At 42.0% G+C, this 21,940-nt stretch overlaps 2 protein-coding genes across 2 annotated transcripts; both read right to left on the reverse strand.

Moving 5' to 3' along the window:
• Nucleotides 1-3,142: 3,142 nt before the first annotated feature.
• On the reverse strand, nucleotides 3,143-13,821 carry LOC140835897 (uncharacterized). The gene is made up of 6 exons (XM_073201308.1): nucleotides 13,464-13,821; nucleotides 12,935-13,359; nucleotides 12,479-12,784; nucleotides 12,029-12,237; nucleotides 4,079-4,325; nucleotides 3,143-3,781 (listed from the first exon to the last, which is right to left on the reverse strand). The coding sequence occupies exons 1-6, from the start codon at nucleotides 13,819-13,821 to the stop codon at nucleotides 3,143-3,145; spliced, it is 2,184 nt and encodes a 727-aa protein (XP_073057409.1).
• Nucleotides 13,768-16,310, reverse strand: LOC140836221 (uncharacterized). The gene is made up of 2 exons (XM_073201602.1): nucleotides 15,987-16,310; nucleotides 13,768-15,898 (listed from the first exon to the last, which is right to left on the reverse strand). Exon 2 carries the CDS (start codon nucleotides 14,872-14,874, stop codon nucleotides 13,855-13,857), a length of 1,020 nt encoding a protein of 339 aa, XP_073057703.1. The 5' UTR covers nucleotides 14,875-15,898; nucleotides 15,987-16,310; the 3' UTR covers nucleotides 13,768-13,854.
• Nucleotides 16,311-21,940: the final 5,630 nt, after the last annotated feature.

Below are 21,940 nucleotides of genomic sequence, written 5' to 3' on the forward strand. Positions count from 1 at the left end.
TAATGGACCTAATTTGTATGTTTAAGGGGCCTATGCTTAATTAAGGATTAATTAACTATATATTATGCAATTAACCTACCCCAAACCCTTTACATCACACGCCCCACCTCCCCAATTCAATCAAAACTCTCCCCTCAAATTAAAATACACGCACACACCAAATATCCATGGGGAAAAAGCTTCAATTTTTGCTAAGGTTTTCTAGCCGTCGTCTCCTCACCGTCGTTCTTCGATTTTTCGACATTATTTCGTGCGTTTAATATGCAAAGGCACGCCATAATTCTTTCCTTCAAACATCTATCACACCATATATTTATTTGAACATTTTTTGAAAGAAAACAAGGCACACAACTTGAAGATTTTCGTACATGCATATTAGATGATTTTTAGCACTTGTGTTTTGATTTGAAAACATGATTATTGTGTCATTAAAGGGGCTGCCATGTAGTAGGATGTTAAGGGGTGGTTTTACACGAGAATTAGGGTCCTAATAACACACAAAAAACGTTGTGCAAACTGAATAAAATAAGCTGGAAACCATCAGGTATCACGTGGATTTTAGGGCTCAGTTGATGGGTGGTTTGTGGGTTGGCTTGGCTGGGGCTGGACCAGAGCTTGGCTAGGGTCCGTGAAGGGTCAAGGGAAGAGTCCTAGCTACGCTAGGACTCGAGACCATGGGCTGGGGAGGAGTCCTAGCAAGATAGGACTCCACCCGAGAGAGATAGAGCAAAGGGTAGCGCAAGTTGCAGCAATTTGTGCAGGGGCTTGGGCTCGGCCAGGGGCTTTGGGGCTGGGCTAGGTTAGGCCCTTAGGGTCCTAAGAAGGGGCACAAGGGGCTGGTTCAAGGTCTGGTGTGGTTGGATAGGTCCTAGCAACATAAACGTAGGGTCCATGCCTATGTGGGTTCTCGGCTGCTTCTGGTGGCTTGTGTTGTGGCTTTGGTTTTCAACTGGGGCTCAAGTCCTATGGGTTCTAAGGGTCCAGTAGGGTGCCTAGATGGTCTGGTCATAAGTTGGTGCAGGGTGGCTCAATAGGGCTCGAGTTTTCAACTGGGGCTCAAGTCCTATGCTTTTTGGCAGCAAGTTAGGCGTGAGTTGATGTCAAAGTTCAGGGGCTTCGCTGCTTGGGTTCAGGGGCTGGGCTAGTTTGGACAGGGGCTGGGCATGATCCAGGGAAGGTTAGGGTCGTGTGGGCTCGGTGGTGTCTCGGCTGGGAGAGTCCTAGTTGGGTAAGGAGTCCTAAACATGCTAGGAAGCACACTCACACACACGTACAGAACATAGGTCGAGTTCCAGGAGGTTTTTGGTCGGGCCAGGGCTGGTTTTGCGGGCTAGTCTTGGTCATGAGGGACACTAGATGGGTTGTCTAGGTTTTGGCTCAAGGTGGCTCGGGCGTGGCTCGAGTAAATTAGGAGATGGCTCGGTGTGTTCGGTTAAGGGTCAAAACGAGATTTAAGAACTAAAAATTAAATCCATGGGTCCACGGGTGTGGCTCATGACTTGGAAGGGTAGAATAAATCTTAAAAATATTATGTTAAAAATTTGGGATCAAAATAACGAGTTTTGGATTTATTCGGGATTTAATCGCCGCACGAAATGCTAATTAACGAGTTAATTAAAACGCCTAGTTTTATGCTTTATAAAATTATGAAAATTTGGGTTTAAGCTTAAATATTTATTATAGGTCTAAGTTTTTAATTTGTGAATTTTATATTAAGTTTTGTTTTAATTCGGGGTTAAAACGCATCAATAAGTTATATTTAAAGATTAAATTAAAAGTCCTCGATTTAGGCTAAATAAAATTATGAGAAAATTCATGTAGGCTTAAATAATTATTTTGGACATGTTAGAGTCAATGAAATTAATAAAATGTCGAAAACGTGAAATGTTACGTCCAGGGGTAAAACGGTCATTTTACACCTACAAATTAGTAAACGTCATGGCAGTGTCCTGATTGATGTTTTATGTGCTAATATGATTATTCTCAATGGTTATGGATGTTTATGAAATTTTATATGTTTAAAATTTTTATGTCAAAATGTTTATTTTAAATGTTTATGATTTAATATATCAATATGTTATTTTAAATGTTTTGATGTTAATATGATTATTTTAAATGTTCATGGATATTATATGTTAAAATGTTATTTTTAAAATGTATATGGATTTTTTTGATTTAACGTGGACATTTAAAATACATGTTGCATGTTTGGTTTAAAAGAAAAACGTTATATGCATGTTTAAATTTTATAAAGTGGTGAGAATATGAAACGTTGAAGGAAGTGAAGTAATTGTGACTAATACGATGATATGTTGGAGATATCGTGAGGGTTATGGTCCCAGTGGGAGCCCGACGATCGTGTTTCCTTGGATACGGATATGTAGATGTATACGATGATATGTTAATACGTAAGGCCAAGGCCCAGTTGACCGGTGAGAGTGTTGCTGGTGTCCCCGCCGCCCAGTATTGTGGTTACATGTAGATGGTTCCGTCGCCCAACACGTAGACGTAGACGTAGATGAACACGAAAGTCACAATTAACGATCTGAATTCAACGAAAGGAAAAAAAATGAATACGTTTATGTTAATGATGATATGAATATGTTGAGGATTATACGTATATTTTAATGATGATACGAATATGTTGAGGATGATATGAATATGAATATGTGGATATGAATATGGATACGAATATGAATATGTTTATGTGAAAATGTTTATGTTTAAAGTTTATGCATCATGAAAAGTTTATGAGAAATGTTTTTGTTTAAAGTTTACGCATCTTCATAAAAACGATATTTTAAGTACAAGTATTTTTCACTGTTATATGTTAACTGTATTTCGTATTACTTGTTATCAAGGATATGATGTGTTGAGTCTTTAGACTCACTGGGTGTGATTGATGCAGGTGTTTGTGATTATGAATATGATAATGGAGGTCTTGATGGTTGACTTTGCTGGACTGAAGGTACACATAACCCGAGGACCTACGCTAGTTTTCCGCATTAGTTATGATTTATGATTTTACGTGATGTTAAAGATATTTTTACGAAAATTTATTTATGAGTGATTTTTGAGAGGTTATAGTATGGGCTATACTTTTCAAATAATGTTTTTTTTTTTTTTTGAATCATAAAACGGTCTATGCATTAGATAAATCAATAGAAACTACATCCATCAACCAAGATGGGTAAACATCATCACCCCAAGTAAATGGTGAAGGATAAGACAAAGCAAAATGTGCTAAGCAATGAGCGACTTTGTTTGAACATCTACTAACATTTCGAATTCTCAAAAAACACCCAGACTGGAGAAGCTCTTGAATGTTCGAGATAAGCACACCGTCATGATTTATAATTTCCGTAGTCTCTGTCAGAGCATTAACTGCTTGAACCGAATCTGAAAACACCCAAACATTTCGATAATTACCTTGCACCGCGAGCTTCAAACCAAAAAGAATAGCATTTAGTTCTGCCGCAACCACTGAACCCGGGTGGCGAATACCACGTCCCGAAGCCGCACAAATAAAACCACGGTGGTCTGTAATAACTGCTCCCACACTGAAAACACCTTTCTGCTCATGGAAACCTGCATCAACATCGAGCCGGAAATGTCCCAAAGGAGGTTTAGTCCATTTCAACACTCTATCACTGTGTTTGGCCACTGGATCTGGGATCCACAATCTCTTTGCTTTCTGAAATTCCTCAAGATAAGAAGGAATCCAGTTTACCTTAAGCGAGTAGTTAGATCTTACAAGATTATGTTTCCAGAAGCAAATATCCTTCCAAATGGCCCAGGATTGCATGACAAAAAGCTCAAAATCATATTTTGAATAATGATCATTCAAAGTCACACTGCATAACATAAATGACAGATGTTTGCACTTCTTTAAACATGGCCAAAATACAGAACGTTTCCATACTTCTCTAACTTTCGGACAAAAGATTAGACAATGGCTAGTCGAACCAATCCTCGCTCCACAAAAGGAACAACTCCCACTACTATGGATACGACGCTTAAAAAGATTCAATTCAGTTGGTATAAAATCATTGCATGTTTTCCAAAAAAAGATACGAACCTTTTGGGGAATGCGTAGAGACCATAACAGTTTCCACCAAGTTTCCATTGTGTTGGTCGATTGCGAGGAGGGAGCATCAAAACAACCCATTTCAAGAAGATAACCAGATTTAACAGAATAATGCCCATTACTTCCCCATTTCCAATACCGACTATCTTTCACATCTTGCCTCCGTAATGTAATGTCGAGAATATATTCTGCTTCAAAAGAAGGAAAGAGAGCTCTCACGTCATCCTCCATCCAATTCCTGTCAGAAGAGATTAAATCATTTACCATCAATGTTCCAATCGATCCTGTAGTGACCCGTTCCAGAATCACCTACTAATTGAAAACTAAGCATGCAATTAACTTAATAATTACTAATCAGAGATAATAGCGGAAACAACTAACAAATGATAGTTATACAACCCAAACGAACTCTAGAACAACTCAAAATAAGGTAAAGAATATCTGGTACAACCATATCGAATCAAATGATACCGAAACTAAACCAACCGGCTACTCAACGTCCTCCTCCTGCTCCTCCGGAACCATCCAACCTGAGACCTGCCCCGTGGGAATGGGGTGTCCAAGATAAACAAAACCGAGGACGTGAGCGATAAGAACGCCCAGTACAAAAGTATGAGTATACAGACCTATATGAAATGCACATGCTATGATCATGATACCAGGGTAGTCAAGAAACAGGAGTCACAAAAGGATCTCAACAATGCTCAGTCTAGAGGCGCCAAGTGGATAGTGCCGCGCGGTCCAACCTCTGGGTCACTGCATCCACTACAAGACAGACGTGGACCTAAAATGTCCCGGACCACCGAAGCCCTCCCGACCCGTCGGCCACTGTGTACTCTCGGTGTCCATGCGTCCACAAGACAGGGCTGAGCGGCCCCAAGATATAGCTTATCTCGAAAGAGATACAGCTCAACAGCAAAGGCTATCTCGAAGGAGATACGGCTCAACATGAAATGCAATATGCATCATAACTCGTGACATAATAGCATGCATCAAATGACATATATCAATGCACCACATAATCATGCAACACATATATGAATGTATACTCAACCAGGATATCTCGGATAGTACTTTCGTACCTCTATCACTGCAATCCTAATCCACTGGAACAACCAGACAACAGGTCTAATCCAAGCCTATTCATCAAAAGCATACCCAATGAACAATACTACCATGCTCGGCTAGCAAAACCAGTACTCCCTAGTACTACCAAAGGTTTAGGGTTTACCTTCGTCCGTCGACAGCCCTTTGATGTCGATTGCCTCGAAACTCAGGCGTCGCTATGGTACCACTCCTGGCAGCTCCCGGCTATCGCTCGACCAACAATTAATTCCTAGAAACCTTCCAAACTCTCCAAAATGAGAGAAAACTCAAGAAATTGGCAAGTAAAAATGAGGAAATCCGAGCACTATTTATAGGCCATGTTCGGATCGTCCGAACCCTCTTCGGAACGTCCGAACTCCTACGTGTCCATCGGCTCTTGACAGCTCATGATCGGATCCTCCGATCATACACTTCGGACCGTCCGATCATGCACGTGTCCAGCTGCTCTTGACACCTCATGATCGGATCCACCGAACCTACACTTCGGAACGTCCGAACTCCCACGTGTCGATCAACTCTTGACACCTAATGATCGGATCCACCGAACTCACTTCGGACCTTCCGAACTCTTCGGTGCTTCCGAACCATCTTCGGACCTTCCGATCATGATTAATCACCATTAATCCGTTAATTACCCAATTCGGCATTCGGGCTACTACATTCTCCCCCCCTTAAAAGATTTCGTCCTCGAAATCAGGCTTAGAGAATGAACAAAACGAAATAACAACATCGTTATTATATCTCAATTGTTGTTGAATACAACTGATATCTCGATTACAATTGAAAAACACAACATATACAAAGCACAACTCAAAAGAGCTCTGGATGTTCTGAACGCATACGACTCTCTAACTCCCAAGTGGCTTCTTCAGTGCCTCTGCGCTGCCACTGTACTAAGACAAGAGGAATGATCTTATTCCGCAACACCTTGTCTTTGCGATCGAGAATCTGAACTGGTCGCTCCACGTAAGACAAATCTGATTCAAGTTGAACTTCAGAGGGATGCAAGATGTGAGACTCATCTGCTACGTATCGTCTCAACAAAGATACGTGGAACACATCATGAATACCGGACAAATACGGAGGTAATGCTAACCTGTAAGCTAAATCTCCCACACATTCTAGAATCTCAAAAGGACCAATGAATCTCGGAGATAGCTTACCCTTGAGACCAAATCTCAAAATCCTGCGAAAAGGCGAAACTCGGAGAAACACTTTCTCACCTGGCTGAAAATAAAGAGGTCGCCGCTTGGTGTTCGCATAACTAGCCTGTCGATCCTGGGCAATCTTAATCCTCTTCTTGATTACTGCAACTTTATCAATAGCCTGCTGGACTAACTCCGGTCCCTCAACATGTCGTTCACCAACTTCGTCCCAGAATAAAGGAGTACGACAACGTCGCCCATACAACGCCTCAAATGGTGCCATACCAATACTACGATGGTAGCTGTTGTTGTACGCGAACTCAATCAAAGGCAAATGATCCTGCCAAGCGGGTCCGAAATCCATAACACAGGCTCGCAACATATCCTCAAGCGTACGGATAGTCCTCTCTGACTGACCGTCAGTCTCCGGATGATAAGCAGTACTCAGACTCAGTGTAGTACCCAAAACTGACTGGAAACTACCCCAAAACCGTGAGGTAAAACGAGGATCTCTGTCACTGACAATACTGACAGGCACTCCATGCAAACGTACAATCTCCTGAATGTACAATCGAGCCATACGATCGAAAGTGAAATCCCGGTTATAAGACAGAAAATGAGCAGACTTGGTGAGTCGATCCACCACTACCCAAATAGCGTCACTATTCCTCGACGATAATGGCAAGTGAGTAATGAAATCCATCGCGATATGCTCCCACTTCCATTCAGGAATAGGTAGATTCAACAATAATCCTCCAGGTCGACGGTGCTCTGCCTTAACCTGTTGACAAACAAGACACTTGGAAACAAACTGATAAACACTGCGCTTCATCCCTTTCCACCAAAATCGTGTCCTCAAGTCTTTATACATCTTATTACTTCCTGGATGAATACTCAACTTACTTCGATGAGCATGAGATAAGATCTCCTCCCTCAAATTATCATCTTCTGGTACTACAACTCGATTAGACAAACACAGAAGACCATTAGACTGATAATGGAAACCGCTATCTCCACCCGCTAACCGAGCTAATCTCTGAGTCTTGAGATCAGACATCTGAGCATCTCGAATCCGAGCAAACAAGGCTGGCTCAGATAAAATGGTAGCAACACGAATGCTCTCCATACCTTTCCGATGTTTGAAATTAAATCCCAACGAACAACAATCCTGAATAGTACTAATCATAGCACTGGTCTGAAGTGCAGAAACTCTCACTTTGCGACTAAGAGCATCAGCTGTGAGATTTGCAGATCCTGGATGGTACTTGATCTCGCAGTCATAATCTTTCAGCAAATCCATCCAACGACGTTGCCTCATGTTCAACTCAGCCTGAGTGAACAGATATTTCAGACTCTTATGATCAGTAAAGATTTCAAACTTAACCCCGTACAAGTAATGACGCCAAATCTTCAGCGCGAACACAATAGCTGCCAACTCTAAATCATGAGTAGGATACTTCTCCTCGTGAGATTTCAGCTGTCTGGAAGCATAAGCAATCACATGACCGTTTTGCGTCAACACACACCCTAAGCCTTGAGAAGAGGCATCGGTGTAAACACTGAAACCATCAGATCCTGACGGTAACGCCAAAACAGGTGCAGAAGTCAGAAGTCGACGAAGCTCTCTGAAACTATCTTCGCACTCAGATGACCACTCAAATGGAACATCCTTCCGAGTAAGTTGCGTCAAAGGTCTAGCTACCTGGGAGAAATTCACAATGAAGCGACGATAATACCCTGCTAGACCTAGAAAACTACGGATCTCAGCCACCGTCGTAGGTCGTGACCAATTTAGCACTGCCTCAATCTTGCTGGGATCCACAGAAATTCCTTCCTTGGAAATCACATGACCAAGGAATACTACACGATCAATCCAGAACTCGCACTTACTCAGCTTAGCATACAATTGCTTCTCGCGAAGAATCTGCAACACAATCCTCAAGTGCTGGACATGCTCTTCCACACTATGAGAATAGATCAAGATATCGTCAATGAAAACCACCACAAACTGATCCAGAAAATCTCGGAAGACTCGGTTCATCAGATTCATGAACACCGCTGGCGCATTCGTCAATCCGAATGGCATAACTAGAAACTCGTAATGCCCATAACGAGTACGAAATGCAGTCTTGGAAATATCATCATCTCTGACTCTCATCTGATGATAACCTGATCGCAAGTCGATCTTGGAGTAAACAGAAGTACCCTGAAGCTGATCGAACAAGTCATCAATACGGGGTAATGGGTACTTGTTTTTGATCGTCACTCGATTCAGCTGGCGATAATCAATGCACAACCGCATCGATCCATCCTTCTTCTTGACAAACAAGACTGGAGCTCCCCAAGGCGAAACACTCGGGCGAATATAACCCTTATCAAGAAGATCCTGCAATTGCTGCTTCAGCTCTCTCATCTCTGACGGAGCCAGACGATAGGGGGCACGAGAAATCGGTGCAGTCCCTGGCATTAACTCAATGCCAAACTCCACCTCTCTAACCGGAGGAAAACCAGGAATCTCTTCTGGAAATACATCAGGAAATTCACAAACCACTGGAATATCCTCTATACCAACACTACCTGTGGACGTATCAATTGCATAGATGAGGTAGCCTTCCCCGCCCGCCTCTAAAGCACGACAGGCTTTCAGAGCAGATACTACTGGCATCGGAGGTCGCGCTCCCTCACCATAGAAAAACCAACTAGAGCTCTCAGTCGTACGAAACTGAACAAGCTTCTGGTAACAATCCACAGTAGCTCGGTAGGTAGTCAAAATGTCTATACCCAAAATACAATCAAAATCTTCCATCTCCAAAATCATAAGATTCGCAGTCAACTCGTTACCCTCAAAATCTAAAGGACAACCCATCACTAGACGCTTGGCTAAAACCGAATGACCCATCGGGGTAGAAACAGAAAGAATGACGTCTAGAGAAACATACGGTAACTTATGACGTTTAACGAATCGTGCAGAAATGAATGAATGAGATGCTCCGGTATCTATAAGAACAAAAGCAGGAATACCGCATAAACAAAAAGTACCTGCTATGACTCTCTCGGTCTCGTCTGCAGCCTGATCCTGGTTCAACGCAAAAACTTGACCTTGGGCACGAGGTCGAAGATTCGAACTACCCACTACCTGACCCTGCCTCCTCTGCTGAACAGTCGTCTGAGATCCAGAACCAGATCCTGCTCCACCTCGCAACTGAGGACAATTCTTCTTAATATGCCCCATCTCTCCGCACTGATAACAAGCTCCTGCGGCTACTCGGCATTGCTCCGATGGATGGTTCTTCCCACAATGCGCACAAGACTCCTTCTTCTTACCAAAGCGGAAAACACCGCTAGATCGAGATCTAGATCCAGAAGAAGACGAACCAGATTTCTTGAACGACTGAGATCGAGGCCTCAAAGTACTCGGAGGTCTAGAAGAAAGAATAGCCCTACCACGCTGGAGACTGATCTCTGCCTGGCGACACCGGTTCACTAACCCATCATAAGAAGTAGGATTATCACAGACAGTGACTCGATCAAAGATCTCCTGATTAAGGCCCTGGAGGAAATGATCATACTTGGCCTCAGAACTGCCACTGATATGAGGAGCGAAGGGTAATAACTCAAAGAATTTCTGCTGATACTCATCAACAGACATACTCCCCTGCTTCAGGTTCAAGAGCTCAATCGTCTTGGCCTGGCGAAGGGCTGGAGGAAAGTACAGCTGCATGAACGCTGCACGGAAATCGGCCCAAGTCGCTCTACCCTGAGACTGAACTATCGGCGCAGAAGTCGATCGCCACCACCTGCGAGCACGGCCCTCAAGAAGAAAACTAAGGGTCTCCATCTTCTGCTCATCGGTGCACTGGAATGCACGGAAACAACTCTCCATGCGCTCTAACCAATCCTCCGCATCATCGGGAGTCTCACCGCCAACTAAAGGCTTAGGCCCCATCTGCATGAAACGATGCATATCGAAACGCCTAGGACCATCCCGACGATGACGATGCTCATGGTGACGCCTATGATCATCCTGGTCACCCCATCGACCTACACTCCCCTGACTACTCCCGTCATCAAAATGGTCAGCCATCGCTACAAGATAGAATAGGGAAAATGGTCAACGGAAATCCCAAAACAGAATCTATATCCCAAAATCATACGCATGCTCTGATACCATAAATGTAGTGACCCGTTCCAGAATCACCTACTAATTGAAAACTAAGCATGCAATTAACTTAATAATTACTAATCAGAGATAATAGCGGAAACAACTAACAAATGATAGTTATACAACCCAAACGAACTCTAGAACAACTCAAAATAAGGTAAAGAATATCTGGTACAACCATATCGAATCAAATGATACCGAAACTAAACCAACCGGCTACTCAACGTCCTCCTCCTGCTCCTCCGGAACCATCCAACCTGAGACCTGCCCCGTGGGAATGGGGTGTCCAAGATAAACAAAACCGAGGACGTGAGCGATAAGAACGCCCAGTACAAAAGTATGAGTATACAGACCTATATGAAATGCACATGCTATGATCATGATACCAGGGTAGTCAAGAAACAGGAGTCACAAAAGGATCTCAACAATGCTCAGTCTAGAGGCGCCAAGTGGATAGTGCCGCGCGGTCCAACCTCTGGGTCACTGCATCCACTACAAGACAGACGTGGACCTAAAATGTCCCGGACCACCGAAGCCCTCCCGACCCGTCGGCCACTGTGTACTCTCGGTGTCCATGCGTCCACAAGACAGGGCTGAGCGGCCCCAAGATATAGCTTATCTCGAAAGAGATACAGCTCAACAGCAAAGGCTATCTCGAAGGAGATACGGCTCAACATGAAATGCAATATGCATCATAACTCGTGACATAATAGCATGCATCAAATGACATATATCAATGCACCACATAATCATGCAACACATATATGAATGTATACTCAACCAGGATATCTCGGATAGTACTTTCGTACCTCTATCACTGCAATCCTAATCCACTGGAACAACCAGACAACAGGTCTAATCCAAGCCTATTCATCAAAAGCATACCCAATGAACAATACTACCATGCTCGGCTAGCAAAACCAGTACTCCCTAGTACTACCAAAGGTTTAGGGTTTACCTTCGTCCGTCGACAGCCCTTTGATGTCGATTGCCTCGAAACTCAGGCGTCGCTATGGTACCACTCCTGGCAGCTCCCGGCTATCGCTCGACCAACAATTAATTCCTAGAAACCTTCCAAACTCTCCAAAATGAGAGAAAACTCAAGAAATTGGCAAGTAAAAATGAGGAAATCCGAGCACTATTTATAGGCCATGTTCGGATCGTCCGAACCCTCTTCGGAACGTCCGAACTCCTACGTGTCCATCGGCTCTTGACAGCTCATGATCGGATCCTCCGATCATACACTTCGGACCGTCCGATCATGCACGTGTCCAGCTGCTCTTGACACCTCATGATCGGATCCACCGAACCTACACTTCGGAACGTCCGAACTCCCACGTGTCGATCAACTCTTGACACCTAATGATCGGATCCACCGAACTCACTTCGGACCTTCCGAACTCTTCGGTGCTTCCGAACCATCTTCGGACCTTCCGATCATGATTAATCACCATTAATCCGTTAATTACCCAATTCGGCATTCGGGCTACTACAGATCCAGACAAAGAACTCTTCCTGGATGCTAACCTTGGTATCCAACAATCCGAAAACGCATTTATCTGGTGACCATTTCCCACTCGCCATATTAATCCATTACGAATAAGATCCAGACTCCAAAGAATAGATCGCCAAATATATGATGGATTAGTTCCTATTTTTGCATCCATTATATCCACATTTCTAAAATACCGAGCTTTAAGTATCTGTGCCATCATGGAGTTGGGATGTTTGATTATCTGCCACACTTGTTTCGCAAGAAGAGCCCGATTAAATTCATTGAGACTTCGAAACCCCATGCCGCCACATTGTTTTGGTCTACACAAATTCCTCCAGCTGGCCCAATGCATACCACTTCCCCCCCCCCCCCCCCCCTTTCGAACTCCACCAGAATTTTGCACATATTTGCTCCAACTCATGACACAACGAGATTGGCAATTTGAAACAAGACATAGCATAAGAGGGAATAGCTTGCAATACCGATTTGATAAGCGTCTCTTTGCCTCCAACAGAGAAAAACCGATGTGTCCATCCGTTTATTTTTTTCAATAATCTTTCTCGCAAACCCGAAAACTGAATCCTCTTACTCCTTAGAGAGAATGTGGGTAACCCCAGATAAAGCTCATGACCTTGAACCACCGACATGGAAAAAATATTCTGGATAGTATTGATATTACTCGATGAGACACAAGGGCTGAAAGTCAAGGCAGATTTTTCATAGTTCACAATCTGACCTGACGCAGATTCATATATTTGAAGGCATTGACGCAGCTGCAGACAATCTGACTGTAAAGCACGGAAAAAATGAGACTATCATCAGCATATAAAAGATGGGAAATAACTGGACAACCAGATGCAATTTTAATCCCCTGAAAACTTTTGTCATTCACTGCTTTAGAGAGAATACTCGATAGCCCTTGAGCACAAATAGCAAACAAGTATGGAGTCTCCTTGACGAAGTCCCCGTTGAGGTTTCAAACTCCCATATGTAGAGCGGTTAATTCTAAATGAATAAGATACCGAGGATATACAGCGAGTAATCAGATTTACAAAATCCCCAGCAAATCCCATCTTTAGCATAATTGCTTCAAGATATTTCCACTCCACTCTATCGTATGCTTTGCTCATGTCTAATTTGAGAGCCCCGAACCCCGTCTTAGATTTCTTGTTGTTACGAATCCAGTGCATACATTCAAATCCAACGATAACGTTGTCGGTAATTAGGCGACCAGGCACAAAAGCACTTTGGTGTTGATCGATTGCGACTGCCAGAATTGGTCTCAACCTGTTTGTGATCACTCGAGAAATAATTTTGTAACACGTGTTACATAAACTAATGGGGCGAAAGTCTTTTGGCGTACCTGGATCGGCAACTTTAGAAATTTGAACTATGATGGTCGAGTTCCAACCCAATAAATCACCATTATCATTTAGAATTTTGAGGATCGCCGAAGTGACTTCAAACCCACTGTATCCCAATTTTTCTGGAAGGAGAGTGCTGTAAATCCATCAGGACCAGGTGCTTTAGATGGATGCATATCAAACAATGCCTTTCTAATTTCTTTTTCTGTATATGGAGCAATAAGAATATCATTCATAGCTGCGTCTACTGTCGGAAGAATGTTTGAAATTGTTGCCTCGATCTCAATATCTGATGGAGTAGTAGATTTGAAAAGATTGGCATAGTACTTTACAAAGATATCTGCAATGTCACTTTCTTTAGACCTACCACTATCATCCACAAGTCGTTTGATAAGGTTGGAGCATTTCCTCTCAGAAGCGAATGAGTGAAAGAATTTAGTATTACCATCACCATGAGCCATCCAGTTAGTTCGAGCCCTTTGGTTCCAGTGCATCTATTCCTGGATCAAAAGTTTTTCAAGTTCATGCTCCAAAAAAACTAATCTGGAAGAATTGTTTTTTGCTTGAGATGGAGTCAATAATTCGTTTATGTCTTTGCGAAGAAGCTCAATTTTCCTAGGCAAGTCGGAGAACCTAGAACCAGCCCAAGACTTAAGGATACCGCTGAACTGATTTAATTTACTAGGCAGCTCCATAAAATTGACATTATTCTTCCATTGATCCATAACCGATTGGAAATCTTCCTCCAACATCCATTTATGTTCAAACGTAAATCTCGAAGGTCTTTTCCTGAATTCTGCCTCACACCCCATCTTCATGGAAACTGAAATGAGTCTATGATCTGAACTATAGAAATCAAGATGAGTTACTTCTGCTAGAGGGAATAACATCTGCCACTCAGCATTGCCAAGAAACCTGTCCAGCCTTTCAAAAATATGTTCTCCATTATGTCGTTTACTGCACCAAGTAAATTTATCACCTTTGAATTTCAAATCAGACAACAAACAACCATTAATGGTGTCATTAAAAGCTGTCATTTGAGATTGAGGACGCAAAGAACCACCATATTTCTCACTGTCGAAAATAATTTCATTGAAATCTCCACCCACAAGCCATGGTAACTGCTGGAGTTCAGGAATCTGATACAATTTGGAAAGGAGTTGCCAAGAGGTACATCTTAACGAAGTTACCGGGTTGCCATAGAAACCAGTGAATCTCCAAACTTTCTGCTCAGCCGATACAATGCAGTCAATGTGGCCAGAAGAAAACGAGCAAATCTTAATATCATACATGTCTTTCCAAAGCAAAACCAAACCACCTTTGCGCCCTTCGCACTTCACAAAGAATATCCCTTTAAATTGGAAGTAAGATCTCCAAGAAGCATATTGTGATTTATATAATTTAGTTTCACAAATAAACATCATCGAGGGGTTACTTTTGGCTACCAGGCACCTGAGCTCTCGGAATGCTCGTGGGTTCCCAAGCCCCCGAGCATTCCAAACGAAGCAATTCATAATATTCGGCGGAGCTGCATTGCAGCGTCCGCCGATTCGGCATCACAAGTAACACAAGGTCCCTGGTCTTGTTTGAATTTTTTGAAACCTTCACTAATCTGATCAACCTGCTCCCTTAATCTTTTACCAACCCCTTCCTCCGAAACTATTGTTTGTCGACTCTTGAGGTTAGGTTTCTCACCCCGGGCTAGACGTTTCCATTGTTTCTTTCCCTTATTTTGTACAACCGATAACACTTTTTCAGTAAGTTGCTCTTTTTTCTTCTCCAATTTGATCGAGTTAACCTCTGAATATCCCACAAGATCACCCATTAATATCTGTTGAGGAGGTATAGGCTAGTTCTCTGATTCCAGACTGACATTGTGTTTCTTGATACTAAGATGCTCAGAACAGGCCAACATTACTTCAGAAATAGGCGCAACAACATCTACACCTCCAAGGTTTTGATCCAACTCATCTGTATTCAATATAATATCCTCCATCAAAGTAAATTCATTACCTGGGTTAGATTCGGAAGGAGACTCCAACACACCTCTTAATCTTGAAGGCCCGTTGGAATCCGAATTTTGATTACCCAGATTACCACCACGTCTGGCAGTAGGAGCCGCTGGTGCTCTCAACCAACAACCAAACTCCGGTGAATTTTTTTCCACCGTAACATCCTCACAATCCCTCAGAAGATGTCCAAGTCTTCAACAAGCGTAGCAGAAATTAGGAAGTTTTTCGTATAGAATAAGAATACATGATTCCTCCATTGTGTCTACAAGACTCACACATAAACCTTTTTCTAGTGGATCAGCGATATTTTTCATAATTCTAAGCCGCACAAATTTACCCGTACACTTCCCTTTTTCCCCTGACTCCACTTCGAGCACTCTTCCTAGCTGTTCTCCCAGCTTTCGCAATATAGTCGGATGCATAAAAGCAATTGGGAGGTTGTGGAGCTGGACCCATAGAGGCACTTCCGTGAAAGAAATATCATTTGGATTTTGCAATCCTCTTGGTTCCTCAAATATCACCAGATCTTTAAAGTAATTCCAAGACCCATCAAAAAGAGCCCTATTTTTGTCAATCAGGGAGTTGAAATCCAGAGAGAAGAGATTATCACCAACCATTTCAATTGCAATAGATTTCTTTGCCTGTAGGATACGTGGCATGTTGTTGCGGAAAGCTTCTCGATTAACCGCTTTCGAGGAGAACCCTTTCCCTATTAAACAAGCTTCCGACTTTTTTTGCCCAAGTGTTGCCAAATCAGAAGATAATACCACGTGTTCTTTATCTTTGGACTGAGAGAGTTTGAGATTCCTAACCAACTTTGCAATTTCTTCTGAATCCATGGGAGAAAAGGCTTCTCCTAGAAAAGATCAGGAGAAAAACCTGTCGAACACAGGAGATCTATTAACACCAAACCCCCACTGAGAGACGAGGGATTTGGGTTAAAACTTTCAAATAATGTTTTTGGGTTGATAAAATAGTTGGTTGTTTTACTTTTAAAATGGTTCCAAAATATTTCAGTTGTTTCAGTTGGTATCAGAGCAATAGTTCTGTAAAGGGTTGTGCCACCATCAGTATCGGGAAGCTCAGTCGTCAAGCCTCAAACTTGTAAGTTTTCATGCTTTATATAATTTTATGATGTTACCTGCATATTTATGTTTACGTCACATGTTTAATAGCATTATGAGGATATATGATTTATATGCTTTAGAATTTTATACGTGATACGGTATGAGATAAAAAATTATTTGATTTCAACGCATGTTGGCTTTGTGGTAGAATTAGACTATATTGTTTTTGGGTTATTAAGGATAAGTGAATTTCGAGGACAAAATTCAATTTAAGGGGGGAAGATTGTAACGCCCCGAAAATTTAAAGGTCCACGCAAACCACATGCATGCAATTATTAAATTCTTTTGTATTTTAATTAATTGTTTTGATTGCATTAATTAATTATGTTGTGCATATTGACATGTTTAAAATATATTTTTCTACATGGCTGCATTAAAATGTATTTTAAAGGTTATTCGAGTTGCGATCGAGGAACGGAGACCGAAGGCTGAAAAAATAGAAAAAATTTTTATTTAATAATTGTTTTTGATTATTTAAAATAAGGGTGGTGATTTTTCTTATTTTTGAAAATATGGGGTTTTGAGGTGATTTTATACGCCGGGATATAAATTTTATCGGTGTTGGTTTTTCACACAAAAATACAAACGTTTTGACAAACCGGCTAATAAATTCACAAACTTATTTAAGCAAAATTATTTTTATTATTTTAATTAATTCTAATTAAGCACTAATGGGCCTAATTTGTATATTTAAGGGGCCTATGCTTAATTAAAGATCAATTAACTATATATTATGCAATTAACCTACCCCAAACCCTTTACATCACACGCCCCACCTCCCCAATTCAATCAAAACTCTCCCCTAAAATTCAAATACACGGCACACACCAAATATCCATGGGGGAAAAGCTTCAATTTTTGCTAAGGTTTTCTAGCCGTCGTCTCCTCGCCGTCGTTCTTTGATTTGTCAACATTATTTCGTGCATTTAATACCCAAAGGAACGCCATAATTATTTCCTTCAAACATCTATCACACCATAATACTTATTTGAACATGTTTTGAAATAAAACAAGGCACACAACTTGAAGATTTTCGTACATGCATATTAGATGATTTTTAGCACTTGTGTTTTGATTTAAAAACATGATTATTGTGTCATTAAAGGGGCTGCAATGTAGTAGGATGTTAAGGCGTGGTTTTACACAAGAATTAGGGTCCTAATAACACACAAAAAACGTTGTGCAAACTGAATAAAATAAGCTAGAAACCATCAGGTATCACGTGGATTGTAGGGCTCAGTTGATGGGTGGTTTGTGGCTTGGCTTGGATGGGGCTGGACCAGAGCTTGGCTAGGGTCAAGGGAAGAGTCCTAGCTAGGCTAGGACTCGAGACCATGGGCTGGGGAGGAGTCCTAGCCACCCGAGAGAGATAGAGCAAAGGGTAGCGCAAGTTGCAGCAATTTGTGCAGGGGCTTGGGCTCGGCAAGGGGCTTTGGGGCTGGGCTAGGTTAGGTCCTTAGGGTCCTAAGAAGGGGCACAAGGGGCTGGTTCAAGGTCTGGTGTGGTTGTCTAGGTCCTAGAAACAGAAACGTAGGGTCCATGCCTATGTGGGTTCTCAGCTGCTTCTGGTGGCTTGTGTTGTGGCTTCGTTTTTCAACTGGGTCTCGAGTCCTATGGGTTCTAAGTGTCCCGTAGGGTGCCTATATGGTCTGGTCATGAGTTGGTGCAGGGTGGCTCGATGGGGCTCGAGCCAAGCACAGTAAACGTGAGGGAGAAGCTTTTGGCAGCAAGTTAGGCGTGAGTTGCTGTCAAGGTTCAGGGGGTTCGCTGCTTGGGTTCAGGGGCCAGGCTAGTTTGGGCAGGGTCTGGGCATGATCCAAGTAAGGTTAGGGTCGTGTGGCTCGGTAGTGTCTCGGCTGGGAGAGTCCTAGTTGGGTAAGGAGTCCTAAACTTGCAAAGAAGCACACTCACACACACATACAGAACATAGGTCGAGTTCCAGGAGGTTTTTGGTCGGGCCAAGGCTGGTTTTGCGGGCTAGGCTTGGTTAGGAGGGTCCCTAGATGGGTTGGCTAGGTTTTGACTCAAGGTGGCTCGAGCGTGGCTCGAGTAAATTAGGAGATGGCTCGGTGTGTTCGGTTAAGGGTCAAAAACGAGATTTAAGAACTAAAAATTAAATCCATGGGTCCACGGGTGTGGCTCATGACTTGGAAGGGTAGAATAAATCTTAAAAATGTTATGTTAAAAATTTGGGATCAAAATAACGAGTTTTGGATTTATTCGGGATTTAATCGCCGCACGAAATGCTAATTAACGAGTTAATTAAAACGCCTAGTTTTATGCTTTATAAAATTCTGAAAATTTGGGTTTAAGCTTAAATATTTATTATAGGTCTAAGTTTTTAATTTGTGAATTTTATATTAAGTTTTATTTTAATTCGGGGTTAAAACGCATCAATATGTTATATTTAAAGATTAAATTAAAAGTCTTCGATTTAGGCTAAATAAAATTATTGAGAAAATTCATGTAGGCTTAAATAATTATTTTGGACATGTTAGAGTCAATGAAATTAAGAAAATGTCGAAACGTGAAATCTTACGTCCAGGGGTAAAACTGTCATTTTACACCTACAAATTAGTAAATGTCATGGCAGTGTCCTGATTGATGTTTTATGTGCTAATATGATTATTTTCAATGGTTATGGATGTTTATGGAATTTTATATGTTTAAACTTTTTATGTCAAAATGTTTATTTTAAATGTTTATTATTTAATATATCAGTATGTTATTTTAAATGTTTTGATGTTAATATGATTATTTTAAATGTTCATGGATATTTATATGTTAAAATGTTAATTCTAAAATGTATATGGATTTTTTTGATTTAACGTGGACATTTAAAAGACATGTTGCATTTTTGGTTTAAAAGAAAAACGTTATATGCATGTTTAAATTTTATAAAGTGATGAGAATATGAAACGTTGAAGGAAGTGAAGTAATTGTGACTAATACGATGATATGTTGGAGATATCGTGAGGGTTATGGTCCCAGTGGGAGCCCGACGATCGTGTTTCCTTGAATACGGATATATAGATGTATACGATGATATGTTAATACGTAAGGCCAAGGCCCAGTTAACCGGTGAGAGTGTTGCTGGTGTCCCCGCCACCCAGTACTGTGGTTACATGTAGATGGTTCCGTCGCCCAACACGTAGACGTAGACGTAGAGGAACACGAAAGTCACAATTAACGATCTGAATTCAACGAAAGGAAAAAAAATGAATACGTATATGTTAATGATGATATGAATATGTTGAGGATTATGCGTATATTTTGATGATGATACGAATATGTTGAGGATGATATGAATATGAATATGATGATATGAATATGTGGATATGAATATGGATACGAATATGAATATGTTTTTGTGAAAATGTTTATGTTTAAAGTTTATGCATCATGAAAAGTTTATGAAAAATGTTTTTGTTTAAAGTGTACGCATCTTCATGAAAACGATATTTTAAGTATAGGTATTTTTCACTGTTATATGTTAACTGTATTACGTATTACTTGTTATCAAGGATATGATGTGTTGAGTCTTTAGACTCACTGGTGTGATTGATGCAGGTGTTTGTGATTATGAATATGATAATGGAAATCTTGATGGTTGACTTTGCTGCACTGAAGGTGCACATAACCCGAGGACCTACGCTAGTTTTTCGCATTAGTTATGATTTATGATTTTACGTGATGTTAAAGATATTTTTACGATAATTTATTTATGAGTGATTTTTGAGAGGTTATAGTATGGGCTATATTTTTCAAATAATGTTTTTGGGTTGATAAAATAGTTGTTTGTTTTACTTTTAAAATGGTTCCAAAATATTTTATGATTCGGCTGATGCTAGGGAGGTTTTAAAAAAAAATAATCCTAGTACTTTTGTAACGACCCATTACAGGCCCAGTGGACCGCCCATACGGCCCACTGCCCCGATCGACCCAAGGCTATCCCGATCCAATTGGTACCAAGACTCTTGATATCTATGTACTTATCCTATAGGTCATGGGATCGAGTCCTGGGGAGGCGAAAGAAACCCCTTGGTAGGGAGGGGGAGATCCTATGAGTAACCCGTACGACGCCTATGGAAAGCCCGTGAGAGAAAAGGCCCCATAGAGGGAGCCCAAGATCGGGATAGCCTTGGGTCGATCGGGGCAGTGGGCCGTATGGGCGGTCCACTGGGCCTGTAATGGGTCGTTACAATAAAAGGCGTAGCTCAATTGGTACCAAGTCTCTTTGAACAATGTATTTAAGCCAGGAGGTCATGGGTTCGAGACTTGGGGAGGTATCACTCCACCAACCTGGTGTGGAGAGTCCTATGAGTAACGATGCCTATGGAAAGCCCGTGAGAGAAGAGTTCCAGAGGGGCTAAGGCCCATAGAGCAGAGCCCAAGATCGGGATAGCCTTGGGTCGTTACAATAAAAGGCGCTTTTTATTGTAACGACCCATTACAGGCCCAGTGGACCGCCCATACGGCCCACTGCCCCGATCGACCCAAGGCTATCCCGATCTTGGGCTCCCTCTATGGGGCCTTGTACCTCACGGGCTTTCCATAGGCGTCGTACGGGTTACTCATAGGATCTCCCCCTCCCTACCAAGGGGTTTCTTTCGCCTCCCCAGGAATCGATCCCATGACCTATAGGATAAGTACATAGAGTCTTGAAACCTGGTACCAATTGAGCTAGCTCAATTGGTACCAGGTTTCAAGACTCTATGTAAGCTCAATTGGTACCAGGTTTCAAGACTCTATGTACTTATCCTATAGGTCATGGGATCGATTCCTCGGGAGGCAAAAGAAACCCCTTGGTAGGGAGGGGGAGATCCTATGAGTAACCCGTACGACGCCTATGGAAAGCCCGTGAGGGGCTCAATTGGTACCAGGTTTCAAGACTCTATGTACTTATCCTATAGGTCATGGGATCGATTCCTGGGGAGGCGAAAGAAACCCCTTGGTAGGGAGGGGGAGATCCTATGAGTAACCCGTACGACGCCTATGGAAAGCCCGTGAGGGACAAGGCCCCATAGAGGGACCCCAAGATCGGGATAGCCTTGGGTCGATCGGGGCAGTGGGCTGTATGGGCGGTCCACTGGGCCTGTAATGGGTCGTTACAACTTTTAAAGCAATAAAAAGGGCAGACCTTTCAAATTGGATCAGGGTATACGAACCAATGGAAAACTCCTTTTCAGCACCAACGTCCAACATCTCATTCAACTCCTCTTCATTTTCCAATCAACATCCAACAACCAGAATATCAAACCGACAATCACCAAATATAAACCAGAGTCACAACATGAAAGAATAGTAAGTAAACGTCTATTCGGAAAAGGAGTCTGACTGAAGTCTAATGCATAAATTTGTATGCGAGAAAGGTGTCCGACCGAAGTACAATGCATAGACGTGTATGCAGGAAAGGGGTTTGACTGAAGTGCAAGGTGTTT

The sequence above is a fragment of the Primulina eburnea genome, chromosome 7, assembly GCF_022965805.1.
Source record: "Primulina eburnea isolate SZY01 chromosome 7, ASM2296580v1, whole genome shotgun sequence".
Classification (NCBI taxonomy): domain Eukaryota; kingdom Viridiplantae; phylum Streptophyta; class Magnoliopsida; order Lamiales; family Gesneriaceae; genus Primulina; species Primulina eburnea.

Coding starts and splice junctions, on each gene's coding strand:
- LOC140836221 (XM_073201602.1), bottom strand. CDS start 14,874: ATGAATTGCTTCGTTTGGAATGCTCGGGGGCTTGGGAACCCACGAGCA.
- LOC140835897 (XM_073201308.1), bottom strand. CDS start 13,821: ATGGCTCATGGTGATGGTAATACTAAATTCTTTCACTCATTCGCTTCT. Junction 12,238..12,478: donor AAGAGACGCTTATCAAATCG/GTATTGCAAGCT, acceptor CAAGTGTGGCAG/ATAATCAAACATCCCAACTC. Junction 4,326..12,028: donor TCGGATTGTTGGATACCAAG/GTTAGCATCCAG, acceptor CTCTTCTGACAG/GAATTGGATGGAGGATGACG.